The sequence below is a fragment of the Gymnoscopelus microlampas genome (genome assembly GCF_963454915.1).
Source record: "Gymnoscopelus microlampas genome assembly, chromosome: 15".
Lineage (NCBI taxonomy): Eukaryota > Metazoa > Chordata > Actinopteri > Myctophiformes > Myctophidae > Gymnoscopelus > Gymnoscopelus microlampas.
The window spans coordinates 50,827,955-50,844,822 of NC_139952.1; the positions used below are offsets into that span (position 1 = coordinate 50,827,955).

Genomic DNA, 16,868 nt, shown 5'->3' on the forward strand with positions numbered 1-16,868 from the left:
AATAAAACCGATCTACAAGCTCACGTGTCACATTGAGACAGGTTGTGAGCTTGTAGTTCAGCTTTATTTGAAACAAAACTTGCAGATCTAAAAACTCACAACGAGTCACATTGAGACAGGTTGTGAGCTTGTAGATCAGCTGTATTTCAAACATAAAAAGAGCCAATCTACAAACTCACAATACGTTGCATCATGACCAGGGTTTTCTCAAGGCAATGTTTTGGCCGGCCATCTTGACCGACAGGATTATATTTTACCGGCCAAAGAATACATTAATCGTCCATATTATAATTAACATCACATGTGTGTTTGCAGATACATTCACCCACCTGATAGTTACACCTCGTTACGTTAGCGCTGAGCTTCTTTCCACTTTATCACAGATACAATCTGTTTCTGTTTTTATAGTTAACTAAATAATATCTACTCTGTCATGCAGAGGAGTCGCTTTCCTAAAAATAAGTGAATAAAGTGGGCGTTAGCGCGACTACGTCACACAGTATAAACACATTAATATATGTTTTGGGCCCTACATCTTATTCAACCTTAATATGCAAAACCTACAGCTTTTGTTTTGTTAATGTTCATTATGTCATCATGAATGATGTACAAGGAAGGTTCATAACTTGCCTGTAATGTATGTGTGTCACCAACTTTCACCACTTTATCCATTGCAGACAGACAGACAGACAGACTAATAACAGCATTTTCCCAATCAGTCACGGTGGTCTTTGATCTTTATAATTAACGGCCAATTAAATATTTTATCGGTCAATGGGCGGTAAATACCGGCTAACGGAAACCCTGATCATGACGTGTGGTGAGCTTTTAGATAGACTATTACAAATAAATAAAAATAGCTGATCTACAAGCTCAAAACTTGTTGTATTTTGACAGGTTGTGAGCCGATCTACAAGCTCACATCATGTTGCATTGTGAGCCTTTACATCGGCTATATTACAAGAATAGGCACAAATAGCAGATCTACAAGCTCGCCACGCCTCGCATTATGATGCGCTATGAGTTGGTAGATTGGCTATTATTTCAAAAACAGCCGATCTACAAGCTCACAACATGTTGCAATGTGACAGGTAGTGAGTTATTTCAAACATCAACAAGTAGAAGATCACGCTCATCCAAAGTCATTTAAAAAGCCAGATGCAGAGCAGAACTCTGCACTGGAATAATTATGATCCATAAGTTAAATGGTTTATTACCATCATGAATGTGATGTTTAAAGCTGGATTTAAAGGTGGATCTTCCTCAGACCTCAATCCTACATATTATTTAAGGAATGTCTGTCTGTCTGTCTGTCTGAAGTGCTTGGTCCTCCTCAGTGGCTGAAGCACATGGTCATTCATCATTAACAAATCCCCACTGTGAGGAAGTCTGTTTTTCACTTTACCAAAATTCAAGCTGTTTATCAGCCTTTTATGGAAACACTGTCTAACTCTAAGACCGCAGTTTGTGCCGTTACTGCACATGCCCGATGGGATGAATGCATTTTTACAGGGTCGCCAGGTTTCGTGAGAGAAACAAGCAACCAGGTCTATGAAAGCAAGCCCTAACAAACAGCCCAAGTCGCTTATAATAAGTGGACATGGCAACATGATCATCTGCAGCCGTGTGTCTGTCTGTTCGCTCGGGTCCGCGGCCGTGTATGTGCATGCACGTTGGGGAGGCACGTGTCAGAGATATGACAGTATATATGTATGGTCTAGTATATCAAACAATAGCCGATTTACAAGCTGTAATGTATTTAAAAAAGATAGCTGATCTACAAGCTCACAAGGATCACATTGCAACACGTTGTGAGCTTGTTGTTTGTTTGTTTTTTAACTCAAAACTAGCAGATCTACAAACTCATGAGTTACATTGTGACAGGTTGTGAGTTTGTAGATCAGCTGTATGTCAAACATAAACTCACAATAACCTATGTTGTTTAACGTGTGATGAACTTTTATATGGACTTTTACCTTTTTAAACAGCATATTATCAATATTTGAAATAAATAAAATAGCCGATCTACAAGCTCACCATGCGTCACATCATGATGCGTTGTGAGCTTCTTACATAACAAATAGGAGATCTACAAGCTCACAACGCCTCGCATTGTGAAAAGTTGTGAGCTTGTAAATCAGTTTGTAATTGCTCCATATTTCAAAAATAACTAAATAACCGATCTATAATTTATCAACGCTTCACACCCAAGGGGCAAGGCTTGGATATTTACGATGAGGCCAACACGGAAGCTTATGAATGGCCAGAGTGGCGCTGTTTTACCCTGCGCCGACCTGAAGTGTCAGAAAGAATTTATTTTAGCGCAAGTGAATGGGTTTTTGACAAACTTTAGACTAGATTTTCTTACCGTAATAAAAATTGTCATAAATTCTATATGCTTCCAGTCGCTAGTTTAAAGTCTCCTTTCAATCATCATGATATGCGTTTTGCTAAATTATGGTCCCATTTATTCTAAAATTGACGATAAAGTAGGCTATGCTCCAGGAGGGGCGGGATGATTTGATTGACAACCTACACAACCAATATCATTCATTCCCCGCCCCCGCTCTTGATTGACAAGCTACCCAACTAATAGCATTTTTGGGGGTGTTTTCCGGTTCGCTGGTCACGTGTCTGGTCTCAACCAATAGCGTTTGAGTTCCGGCGTGGCCAACTGTATATATTAACGATGGAGGAATGCATGTTCCTGAACTATCGGCTTCATTTTCGTTCTGTAGAAAGCAGGGGAGTGGCTTTGTCCATTCTTTTTTACAGTCTATGTTCACACCATGGTGTGAGGTGTTGATAACTTATAGATGCTGAATGTTTTCTATGTAACACAGTGGTTTACAAACTGGCGGTCTGGACCCCCAGGGGGGTCACCGAATTATGTTGGGGGGGTCCCTGATGATTATCTTAATGTGTAACATTGTTTTCTCTCTCAACAGTAAACAAACCAACATACTGTATAAGTGTATACAGGGTATCTGCACATTTATAATGTTACAATGTAATGACTTTTAAGACCTTTTTAATACCAATTTGTCAAATATTACGCAAGAAAGAGGCAAATATTGTTAAAATAGCCGATCTACAGGCAGTAGATCGGCTATAAATATTCAATCTACAAGCTCACAACGCGTTGTGAGCTTGTAGATTGGATATTTTCACAATATTTATCTGTGGAACCGAGTCAAACTAAATGACTCCTCAACTCCTACAACTCCCCCCACCCTGACAAGTGCTTGTTAGAGTGGGGGGGTCCCCAGTTCAAATATGATTATTTTGGGGGGTCCCCAGTTCAAATGATTATTTTGGGGGGTCCTCAGTTCAAATATGATTATTTTGGGGGGTCGCAGCCTCAAAAGTTTAGGTTCCTTTGATGTAACAGATGTGTGTATTTTCAAAGGTGTAAAGTAACTAAGTACATTTACTCAAGTACTGTACTTAAATAACATTTTGAGGTATTTTTTACTTTACTGGAGTATTTCCAATTTTCAGTACTTTCAAATGCATTTTGTACTTTTACTCCACTACAATTATTTGAAAACTTTAGTTACTAGTTACTTGGAGGATTTTAATTATTATTACAAAACATTTTGGCCCTTTGAAAATAGCAGCTCACAATGTGTCGTGATGCGACGCATTGTGAGCTTTTAGATCTGCTATTTTCAAATGATTTTTATACAATTTATATTTGAAAACTTGTGAAATGGGACATTCTGCATAATAAGTAGGCTACTTTCTACCTTTGGTACTTTGATTACATTTTTAATAGCAATACTTTTGTACTTTTCCACAAGTACATTTTGATTCTGGACTTTTACTTGTAACAGAGTATTTCTACATTACAGTATTGATACTTTTACTTAAGTAAAACATGTGAGTACTTTTCCACATTGATGTCATTTCACATAAACTTAATGTAAACATTTTCTCACAGAAAGTCACTTCTCACCTGGAGGCTTTAAGACATTCTGACTCACATTTTACTGTGTTGTCGTCAGGCAGAAACCTTGTATCTCTGACACGTTGTGAGCTTGTAGATCTGCTTTTTACACTATTTTAAAATGTTTAGTGGTAGTTTTGGACATACAAGGTTTCCACCCGACAGCCACGCTGTGTGTGTGTGTGTGTGTGTGTGTGTGTGTGTGTGTGTGTGTGTGTGTGTGTGTGTGTGTGTCAGTGAATGATGTATTTAATGTTTACTGTGTTGTTTTTCTCATCAGATTTCCATCCTCTCACACTGGACACAAACACAGCAAGCAGATTCCTCTCTCTGTCTGAGAACAACAGAAAGGTGACAGTGGATCAGGATCAATCATATCCTGAACATCCTGACAGGTTTGATGTATGGGGTCAGGTTCTGTGTACAGAGGGTCTGACTGGACGCTGTTACTGGGAGGTAGAGTGGAGTGAAGGGGTTTCTATAGCAGTGACTTACAGAGGGATCAGCAGGAAAGGACGTGGTGATGACTGTAAGCTTGGATACAATGACAAGTCCTGGAGACTGTACTGTAGTGATGGTAGTCATGATAACAGTTACACTGTCACACACAATAGTAAGGAGACTGTCATCCCTGTCAGTCCCTCTGGCTCTAACAGAGTATCAGTGTATCTGGACTGGCCTGCTGGGACTCTGTCCTTTTATAAAGGATCCTCTGACTCACTGACACACCTGTACACCTTCCAGAACACATTCTCTGAACCTCTCTATGCTGGGTTTGGGTTCTGGTCCTCCTCCTCCTCAGTGTGTCTGTGTGAGCAGAGATAGAGTCTCTATGTGAGGATGACATCAGGTCACCATGGTTACTCAACATGTTTGAGTGAGTGCAGGTTGTCATGGTTACCACTGTTGCCAGGACACTTTGAGCTGAATCTGACGTCATGGACTCCATATTTGGGCATGAGTGACTCATCATGACATCACGGTGACATCATCATGATGATGTAATAAGCAGCACAGTGACAGTCACACATTAAAGCTCCTGTAGATTCAGTGTTTCTCTAACGTTGTCATGTCAACGACCCCCAATGTATTTGACCTTTGACCCCGGACCCCCTTAAGACAATATTTGTGTTAAAAATGTTACAAATTATAAAATCCTGAAATAGCAGATCTACAAGCTCACAACGCGTCACATTACGACACATTGTGACCAACAGCAGTGATGGTTAAAGTGGTTACACTGATTTTGATGCTGTTTATTTAATGATTTAGCTTAGGACCCCCTGGTATCCCCTCAAGGACCCCCGGGGGCCCCTGGACCCTACTTTGAGAACCAGTTGTCTCTAAACCAGTTTAAACACGTTAACCTCTGTATATATTGGCTATTTGAAAGTAGCAGATCTACAAGCTCACAACGTGTCGCATCGCGAGGGGTTGTGAGCTTGTAGATCTGCTACTTTTTAAAAAAGTAAGATTTCTTTTTAATATAATATATTTTAGAACATTATAACCGAAATCTTCTATGGGGTCCGTGGCACAAATATGTTCAAATGGGGGTCCCTGGCACAAATATGTTCAAATGGGGGTCCCTGGCACAAATGTGTTCAAATGGGAGTACGTGGCACAAATTCAAAAGGGAGTACGTGGCACCAATGTGTTCAAATGGGGGTCCCTGGTCAAATCCATATTAATGTCAAACTCTATGGTATAAAATGAGTCATCACCACAGGGAGCTTTAGATCTTAGATTAGATTAGATAGAAGTGAACAAACCTCCACTCCATACATTTATAAATATGTATCATAAATACTGTCCATCAACACTGATGATGATGATGATGGTGTAAATATCAGTGTCATATTGTGTCTCTTATGATACAAACTCATATTTTATGTATATTTGATTTTTGATATTTTTACACAAGAATAGACTGAGGAAAACTGTATATTTGATCATGTAATTCTCACAGTATCAATATAGTTTATTGTATATAAATCTTTATACTTATCCAGTTAACCCCTTATACTTTATTGACTGGAGTCCCCCAGGGTTCTGTAATTCCCCCCCCCCCTCTAATATCTAGATCTACGTCACAAAGCGACACATTGTGAGCAGTGTTCAGTGTTCATTATTTTTATGACATGTTTTTAACTTAGTAGCCAATCATGTTTCAAAGTAGTTTAGTGGTTATGCCAATGAACTCCTCCCCCCACACATCTCTGTGTTGTCTCCTATTGGCTCACCTGCCAGTGAGGAGCCCCCACCGGCAGGACTTAGCGTCCCACTCCTCCCGCCCAACATTCCCCCCCCTCCTCTCAGCCCATAGGAGTACATACAGTGACATATATCCTCCTCCTCCCCTGAACACGGGTCAGTTGTGTTCACATAGACGTTGGACAAAGCCGGATGCACCACGGTGGATTGTAACCCACAACCTCCGTGGTGGTGGGCAGGGACTTTACCACTGAGCCACCCGAGTGATGTGAGCAGTGTTCATTTTGACAGCACATTTCACTCATAGTTTGACTCTCATCTTGGACTTTGTCAATCACTCTGGATTCAAACATCTACTAAATGTGTTTATCAACTCAAATCAATCATTGTTTATTCATTGATTCATTATGACATCATTGTTTCCTCACTCATTCCATGATTGTGTTTTCATTGAATATGAATGTGATATTATTCTCATTCTTCACATGTTATTGTATGATCATGTGTAGAAGTATGAACAGTTTAATAAATGTATTCTTGACAGTCTGTCGTTGTTCCTGTGTATTAATATTCATAGTGTTGTCATGACAACATGGCCACAGCTCATTGGTCATGTATAATAACTACGTTGGAGCAGGGCTCATCAATGTGTCCGTGGTAAAGTTTAGATTCTCTGTTTTACATAACATTATTGTTCTTATCTTGATCATAAGAACCAATTACTGAATGTCAGTCTCCAGGTTTTCTTCAGAATATGTATGACACTGATTTACTACCACACTATATGACACATTATGAGTCACTAGTACTAGTGGTTCTCACACCTTTTATTTGCAAGGTCCAAGGCCAAATACATATGATTTTGGGGGTCCTTGACATGGAAAAGTTGGATCACCACCAGCAACAAACTTTAAGGATTTGGAAAACATACTTGTTCTTTGCCTGTCCTACTTGTTGTTAACTAATTGTACGAATGCTTGTTTTATTGTTGAATTGTTTATTGGATCTTGTTTAGTCAATACAATGATTTGTTTTAGCTCCTGCTCATTTGATTTTGCTATTTTGTCTCATCTGTTTAAGGAAATAGGTAGCTGATATATTGCACTTTTACCTTAGCGCTAGGTATGCTCTTGGTTGCTTGTTATTGCAGAAAATGCACTTATAACCTCTGGTGATTAGTAGCTTTAGTTCCCTACCTTTGTTGATTGCACTTATTGTAAGTCGCTTTGGATAAAAGCGTCTGCTAAATGACTGTAATGTAATGTAATGTAATCTACAAGCTCATAGCGCGGCACCCGGTGCCGCGCTATGAGCTTGTAAATCTGCTGTTTTTTAATAGCCAAAGAAATCTTAAAATGACAGAGTATATCAATTTAGGGCTCCTTGTCATGAAAAAGGTTGAAAACCACTGGATTAAACTATAGAGAGAGGTTAGACTTGTAGGCTGCTTTACTTTGTGATTAATAAGTCATAACCCTAGAAAAAAGAAAACTAAAGCCAACTCTCACTGCTTTATAAAACAAAGACTAAAGCAACAAAAAGGGTCCATTTGTGACCCCTGGTGGTCCCCAGGCCCAATGTTGAGAAACTGTGATTTAGACGCTAAGAAACTCCCAGGCTTTAATTTATTTAATTTATAATAAAATGTTACATAAACAGTGTTTACAGTAACATGTTGGATGTTCATTTAACTCTGAGATACAGATGGATAAATTAACACTGAGCTTTGTTGTCTTTCTTTTTGTTCTGTATTTGTTTAGGAGGGTTTATATTATATATGTATATATTTAATAGGAGGGTTTATATTATATATGTATATATTTAATAGGAGGGTTTATATTATATATGTATATATTTAATAGGAGGGTTTATATTATATATGTATATATTTAATAGGAGGGTTTATATTATATATGTATGTATTTAATAGGAGGGTTTATATTATATATGTATATATTTAATAGGAGGGTTTATATTATATATGTATATATTTAATAGGAGGGTTTATATTATATATGTATATATTTAATAGGAGGGTTTATATTATATATGTATGTATTTAATAGGAGGGTTTATATTATATATGTATATATTTAATAGGAGGGTTTATATTATATATGTATATATTTAATAGGAGGGTTTATATTATATATGTATATATTTAATAGGAGGGTTTATATTATATATGTATATATCTAATAGGAGGGTTTATATTATATATGTATATATTTAATAGGAGGGTTTATATTATATATGTATATATTTAATAGGAGGGTTTATATTATATATGTATATATATTTAATAGGAGGGTTTATATTATATATGTATGTATATATATATATATATATATATATATATATATATATATATATATATATATATATATATATATATATATATATTTCAAAAAAAAATCTCCAAACATTTTCGATTTTCATCTTCAAATATATTTAAAAAAAAGCAGATCTACAAGCTTGCAGCGCGGCACTAAATGACGTGCTGCGAGCTTGTAGATCTGAAACAATCAATCAATCTCTCCATTGACCTATTCACAATATATTCTGCTTAATACATCTTGCTTGTGTTCTTGCACTGCCATCTGCTGGACATTATGGGGATCTGCACGTTTGAACTGCATTAAAATACACAGCAGTTATGTGCTTTAATACAGTGATGGAAGAAGTACTCACTGTTTTTACTCAAGTAAAAGTATCAATACCGCAGTGTAGAAATACTCGAATCTCCAAAACTAAAGCTCCTTGTGGCTTTTTATCACTGTATCAGGATATCAATAAAAGACTCTCATTTTTGAAGAGGTATTTGATGATGCCTATTTTATTTAATACATTATACATTTCATTCACTAATATATATACAACATATTGTGTCCAAAACCATTTTTTTTAATTATTAAAAACACATTTAATAAAACAGCGAGAAAAGCCAATCCACAATCTTGTGGGCTTGTAGATCGGCTATTTTCACTAACTTGTTGCTTTAAGAAACGAGACATTCTGCCTGATAGCAGCTTTATTCATCTTCTAATTAGACCTGTTTGATCTTGTGGGGAAATGGAGCTTTCAGCTTTACCCAGCTGATGTCTGTCCACAGAGGAGCAGGGTAGAGTTTAGTGTCTTACTTAAACACACTCAGACATGGAGTCTGGACTTGAACCTGTGACCTTCTGCTCACCAGACAGTCACTCTATCCATTCATATACAGATGTCTCTTTAATCACAGTGGTTCTCAAACATGTTGTTGTCAAGGACCCCCACATTCAATTCAATTCAATTTTATTAAAGTGTCAAATCACAACAAGTTGTCTCAAGACACTTTACATGTAGAGCAGAGACCAGACAGTCCCATCCTGAACAAGACATTTTGCGACAGTGGCAACAAAAAACTCCCTCTTAACTGTAAGAAACGTCAGGCAGACCCTAGGCTCTAGGGTGGGAGGGGCCTTCTGCCTCGACCGTGTCGGGGGAAAGAAGAGAGAGAGAGAGAGAGAGAGAGAGAGAGAGAGAGAGAGAGAGAGAGAGAGAGAGAGAGGAGAGAGACAGAGGAGAGACAGAAAGAGATACAAGTAGTAACAATAACAATAGTAGCAAATATAATAGTGTAAGATAGTATATGATAATATAATATAGTACAGCAATAATGTGTATACAGTATATAATGGTATAATATAAGAATGTTAAGATAATATACAGTATAGTGTAGTGGTATAGTGTAATGTAGTAGAACATTGATATGTATTTTGCCACGGACCCCCACAGACACACACAATAAGTATTCAACATGTGGCAAGACGTTGGGGACACGTTCACTCTGTGTCAGAGCTGGGAATCAAACGTTCAACTTCCCATTGTGTAGACAGGCTCTGGATCCATTGAGACACTGTGTTAAATGTTAAAAGCTTCATCAAAAGACACATGGATAATGACATAAAGGCCAGAGGCTTTGTGCTTTCTAAACCTTCAAACATCCAGACAAGCAACACAACAAACCATAGACTAATATGCTGTTAAAAGTTTTGTTTTCTTCTGTTTATTGTATCATTGTTTGTTGTTAACCCTTTAAGACCGGGAAAGCATCATTATGTGTCATTTTAAGATTTCTTTGGGCTATTAAAAAATAGCAGATCTACAAGCTCATAGCGCTGCACCGAGTGCCACGCTATGAGCTATGAGCTGCATCTTTTTTTAATCGTTTGTGCAAATCTTGGAATATATATATTTTTAAAGCGAACATAAAATATGTAGAAGCAAAGATTTGAGTTACAAAATGTAATTTTGTAACTCTAATATTTGCACAAATGTTCGTGATTTTACAAAAATAGCAGATCTACAAGCTCATAGCACGGCACTCGGTGCCGTGCTATGAGCTTGTAGATCTGCTATTTTTGAATAGCCCAAAGAAGTCTTAAAATGACACACAGGTGCGTTCCCGGTCTTAATCAAAGCAGAATGAAGACTGTGATGAAGCAAGGCAGCAGGCAGCACAGTGTGTTGAAGCTCTGTCTACATGATCCAGAGGGTCGAGGGTTCAAATCCCACCCAGCTCTTTACTCTGAAGCTTTCCCCATGCAGGTCCAGTCCATTGTTTTTCATGAACATTCAAACATCTAAACGAGCAATAGAACAACAATTATACACAAGCATTTTAACTGCATTTCTTTATATGCATTTTGTTTCATTGTTAAATGTATGTTAAGAGGACACTATCTACATTAGGGGTCTTCCACAAGGGGGTCCGGGACCCCTAGGGGGTCCTCAGAGCTACTATAGGGGGTCCGCCAAATCTTTGTGTGATAGGATTTAGTTTTTTTTTTACATTAACCACTTGAACCCTAGAATTCCTTTTCTGAGGGGAACATTAGCCGAAAATAGCAGATCTACAAGCTCTCAACGCCTCGCGCTGCGAGGCGTTGAGAGCTTGTAGATCTGCTATTTTTGGCAAAGAGGCTGGTGATCACTGGAAGACTCTGGGTGAGAGCATTTTATGGGGGGGAGGGGGGTCTCACATTTTAAATTAAACACCATATGTTGAGGACAATGGGTTGTGATTTAATATATATATATATATATATATATATATATATATATATATATATATATATATATATATATATATATATATATATATATATATATATATATATATATATATATATATTATTATGTGTAAATCTTCAGTTTGTGCGTAATGACAAAAACATCTAAAAGTCACCTTTGGACAGAGACTACAAGGAGTGGAACAGTCCAAATGTCCCATAATGTCCTATTTTAACCTAGTGGTATGTCCCATCCACCCCGTGTCATTTAGCATTGATCTCTTTTCTCTCTGCTCGCTTTTACACTCACTTTGAATATTACTTTATCTGATTATTATCTGATTTATTACTCTTTATCTGAACTGAATTATGTGAAGAAAAAAAACTCTGCATTGTTTTGGGCTTATGCTTGATATGTTCATTTGATATATATATGTGTGTGTGTGTGTGTGTGTGTGTGTGTGTGTGTGTGTGTGTGTGTGTGTGTGTGTGTGTGTGTGTGTGTGTGTGTGTGTGTGTGTGTGTGTGTGTGTGTGTGTGTGTGTGTGTGTGTGTGTGTGTGAACTAACTAGCAGTGTTGTAAAGTAACTAAGTACATTTACTTAAGTACTGAGGTGGTGACCCACATCGAAAGTCATACAGAGACATTCACTAAAGAGGGCTTGTCCCTTTAAGAGCGGGGGTTAAGGGACGTTATAGTGACTTCCGGTTCCGGGTTAAGTTTGTTGTTGTAATGGCTGACCGCAGTGAATGAATGAATGAATGTAATGTTCTGCTCAAACTACCTCGACCTGTCTACGTCTCCTGTCTCATCCTCCATGTTGGTGACTGTGTGTAAACTAAAGGAACATGTTAAACACATAGAGGATAAAACACGCTCATGAGAGGAATAACGCACAATGTAACCAAATACTTCCATAGTGGGCGTGGCGGCGTTGGACGCTTGGAAGACGGCACGAGCGATGACGCTGTTGGAGGAGGAGCCACCGCAGCAGCCTGTCAGTACGTAACCATGGTTACCATGACGCTCTCTGTCACAAAGCGTCATGGAACCTAAAATTCCTGTTTTTTGATTATTTTACAATGACACATATTGTACTTTTACTCCACTACCATTATTTGACAACTAGTTACTAGTTACTTTTCAGATATAGCCTACATTATGTTATTATAAAACATACATTAACCACTTTATCCCTATTTTACACCTAGGCTGTTCAAATAAAAATAGATAAATAGGCTGTTAAATAGGCTGTTAAAAATAGATAGATAGGCTGTTAAAATAAAATAGCAGATCTACAAGCTCACAACTCGTCGCGATGCGACGAGTTGTGAGCTTGTAGATCGTCTATTTTCAAATATTTTAGTACTTTTACTTTTGGTACTTTAAGTTTTTTTATGGACTTTTACTTGTAACAAAGTATATAGCCCTAGAATGTCTGTGATCTTACATACATTTCAAGTATTCCAAATACACAGTCATAGATCCCCCTCGTAGGCGCGCTGTGTAGTGACGATCTGCGCGGCCGTAAAAGTGCTCTAAACTCCGTCTGTACTCACCCAATAATTAATTCCTAAGACTTGGGGTCATTTTTTGTCCTCTAGTGTCATATCCATTTGAAAGTTCTGGCAGAAAACGTGTGTTTAGTCAAATATCTCCACTTTTCCACGAGCTTCACACGGACGACTGTCTGGATGCGCTAGGGGGGCCGACTTGAGTGACGGACCGATTTACTTGTGTGGGTCCGTCACTCAAGTCGCGCCCCCCTAGCGCATCCAGACAGTCGTCCGTGTGAAGCTCGTGGAAAAGTGAAGATATTTGACTAAACACACGTTTTCTGCCAGAACTTTCAAATGGATATGACACTAGAGGACAAAAAATGACTCCAAGTCTTAGGAATTAATTATTGGGTGAGTACAGACGGAGTTTAGAGCACTTTTACGGCCGCGCAGATCGTCACTACACAGCGCGCCTACGAGGGGGATCTATGACTGTGTATTTGGAATACTTGAAATGTATGTAAGATCACAGACATTCTAGGGCTACAAAGTATAGAACCAATACATTATTGAATATTATTATAGATCTGTTCCCCAGACCTATAACCAATACATTATTGAATATTATTATATTATATACATTTTCACGATTAAAAAAATAAATAGCAGATCTACAAGCTCATAGCGCAGCACAGAGTGTGGCGCTATGAGCTTGTAGATCTGCTATTTGTCAATAGCCAAATAAATCTAAAATGACACAGATAAGTTCCCGGTCTTAAAGGGTTAATCCAACATTAGTGTAAGATGTTGACACTGTTTTCTAAATCATTGGTTCTCAAAGTGGGGTCCGGGGACCCCCAGGGGTACTTGAGGGGGTTCCAGGGGGTCCCCAGCTAAATGATGGATAGGAACCAAATGGAACCTTATGTGTCTGTAACTCTGAGAGTGTACAAATGGAACCAAATGGACCCGTTAGGGTCCATTTGGTTCCATTTGTACACTCTCAGAGTTAAATTAACATTGATTTTACAATATGAATTGGGGTCCCAGAGACATACATGCCATTAAATGGGGGTCCGTAGCCTAATGCATGTCAAACTGGGGGTCCTTGGCACGAAAAAGTTTGAGAACCACTGTTCTAAATGACCACAAACCAAGTATTACAGTACCAGCTGATGTATTGTAATAGGCCTTCTGATACTAAACATGAATATGTATGTGTTGTAGGGCTGTTGTATTGTCTTACATTAAACTAAACATGAATATGTATGTGTTGTAGGGCTGTTGTATTGTCTTACATTAAACTAAACATGAATATGTATGTGTTGTAGGGCTGTTGTATTGTCTTACATTAAACTAAACATGAATATGTATGTGTTGTAGGGCTGTTGTATTGTCTTACATTAAACTAAACATGAATATGTATGTATTGTAGGGCTGTTGTATTGTCTTACATTAAACTAAACATGAATATGTATGTGTTGTAGGGCTGTTGTATTGTCTTACATTAAACTAAACATGAATATGTATGTGTTGTAGGGCTGTTGTATTGTCTTACATTAAACTAAACATGAATATGTATGTGTTGTAGGGCTGTTGTATTGTCTTACATTAAACTAAACATGAATATGTTAGTGTTGTAGGGCTGTTGTATTGTCTTACATTAAACTAAACATGAATATGTATGTGTTGTAGGGCTGTTGTATTGTCTTACATTAAACTAAACATGAATATGTTAGTGTTGTAGGGCTGTTGTATTGTCTTACATTAAACTAAACATGAATATGTATGTGTTGTAGGGCTGTTGTATTGTCTTACATTAAACTAAACATGAATATGTTAGTGTTGTAGGGCTGTTGTATTGTCTTACATTAAACTAAACATGAATATGTATGTGTTGTAGGGCTGTTGTATTGTCTTACATTAAACTAAACATGAATATGTTAGTGTTGTAGGGCTGTTGTATTGTCTTACATTAAACTAAACATGAATATGTATGTGTTGTAGGGCTGTTGTATTGTCTTACATTAAACTAAACATGAATATGTTAGTGTTGTAGGGCTGTTGTATTGTCTTACATTAAACTAAACATGAATATGTATGTGTTGTAGGGCTGTTGTATTGTCTTACATTAAACTAAACATGAATATGTTAGTGTTGTAGGGCTGTTGTATTGTCTTACATTAAACTAAACATGAATATGTATGTGTTGTAGGGCTGTTCTATTGTCTTACATTAAACCATGTGGTTTAACTAGATTTAGTGTCAAGGCACACATGTATAACCTGACTCTGCCAGATGGGGGCGGTATTGACTTTACAATACAGCTAGTCTTTGTTTTGTTAGTTTTTTAGGATATAGAATGTGTCTCTAGTGGGAAATGAGTGCTGATATAGATAATAATAATTCATGAATAGTTTTATATATTGCATAATGTGTGTTGCCTTGTCAAATACATGATACAAGCACACCTGGATTGTCTCACACTGTTTTGGGAACCATTGCATTAGACTGTGCAGGTTTCAAGGATGTTTTACTACCTTTAAATTCATGACAACCCCTGACACTTCATCTATTGTTTTAACACTACAGAAGATGTATGTATTGAATTTTGTTTTATTGCAACAAGTATTTGCAGTGATAGTACAGCACATTCATTTGGACCTTTTCTTTTCTTTTCTCATTTTCAGGATCACCACTTTCCAGACGAGCAGAATTGGAGAAGGAAGACTCAGTCCATTACAGACAAGTAATTAGGTACAGTTTATGTACAGTGACTACAGCACCTCATCACTCTTAAGATAATGTCATCTTATTGGCCGTAAAGTCAACACATTAGTGAGAGAGACAGAGCAGGATATCCTCATTGAATATCATTTAACTGCTGCTGCTAATGCAGTTACAAACCTTCACTGTTTAGAGAGCACAACTCCTGTCACAACCTCTTCTGAGTGGCTGCTAGATGCTTTACCAACTACATCAGACTTACCAATAAACCGACCACTAATTATCAGTGATCAGAGTGAAAATATCAACTCCTAAACCTCAAAGGCTTCACCAGAGTTTCATTTTGAAAGTATAGATGGGGCTGACAAGATTAAATCTGAAAATGACTCTGACAGTGATGAGCATAATGAAGATTTACTCATGATAAGTTTAAAATATTCTATTCAGTCTCTCTGGTTGCACTATGCTCTTTGCTGTCCATCTTGAAGATATTTCACCCCTCCCTTCCCAAAGATGGAAGAACATTGCTTGGAGTTTACCAGCAACTCTGACTACCGGTACACTTATTTTACAGGTTTTCTTTTTCTATAAATTTAGAGTAGGCAATTAATTTTTACCCCTTTTTCTCCCCAATTTAGTCGTTAAGCCAATTAATTCCTCTCCACACACATGTCTGTGTTGTCACTGCTGTCTATCCTACTGACTCACCTGCCAGTGAGGAGCCCCCACCAGGAGGACGTAGAGCCTTCGTCCTACTCCTCCCGCCCAACACTCCCCGCTGACAGGTGCCCCCCCCCCCCCCCCCCAGCCTGTAGGAGTAGGTGCAATGACCGATATCACCCCCCCCCCCCCTATTATTACCTGTGTTGAGTAATCTGTGCAACACATACAGTATGTATTCCCCTAGGGGGGTCATCCCTATGTTCCCCAGGTTCTATGTTCCCCAGGTTCTATGTTCCCCAGGTTCTATGTTCCCCACTTCCCCCAAAAAAGGTTCTATGTTCCCCGGGTTCTATGTTCCCCACTCAACCAACAATGGGTTCTATGTTCCCCACTCAACCAAAAAAAGGTTCTATGTTCCCCACTCAACCAAAAAAAAGGTTCTGTGTTCCCCGCTCACCCAAAAATGCAGGAAATGGTGAGACATTTAAAAAGGTTTAAATACATGTATTTATACCCATTAGTTTTTTGTAATTTTTCAGTTTTTAAAGTGTCAAAATATCATGTTTTGAAAACTTCTTTGAAATGACTCAAAATCTATTTAGGGGTGTCACGACATTAATTGGGCTCACGATATCGATACGATATTATTATCATTTTTACTATCATCAACATTGGCCATCATCTTCAGTTTCAAAGTGCTTAATTTATAAAGCATATAAAAAGGTGCTCCTCAGAGCACAGGTCTCCGCCATGTCAGGTAC

The 16,868-nt window shown here is 37.8% G+C and overlaps 2 protein-coding genes across 2 annotated transcripts in view; both read left to right on the forward strand.

The window, feature by feature from the left end:
• LOC311061927 (retinoic acid receptor beta-like) overlaps positions 1–16,868 on the forward strand; it is a gene marked incomplete at its 5' end in the record, with an annotated part of 273,360 nt that overhangs the window by 213,720 nt on the left and 42,772 nt on the right. The window lies entirely within an intron of this gene.
• Positions 1–16,868, forward strand: part of LOC311061237 (NACHT, LRR and PYD domains-containing protein 3-like) — a gene marked incomplete at its 5' end in the record, with an annotated part of 94,558 nt that overhangs the window by 13,646 nt on the left and 64,044 nt on the right. The window contains one exon of the mRNA XM_084079791.1: positions 4,230–4,799. Coding sequence (XP_083935917.1) covers positions 4,230–4,774 — 545 coding nt within the window. The 3' untranslated portion in view covers positions 4,775–4,799. The remainder of the gene's footprint in view (positions 1–4,229; positions 4,800–16,868) is intronic.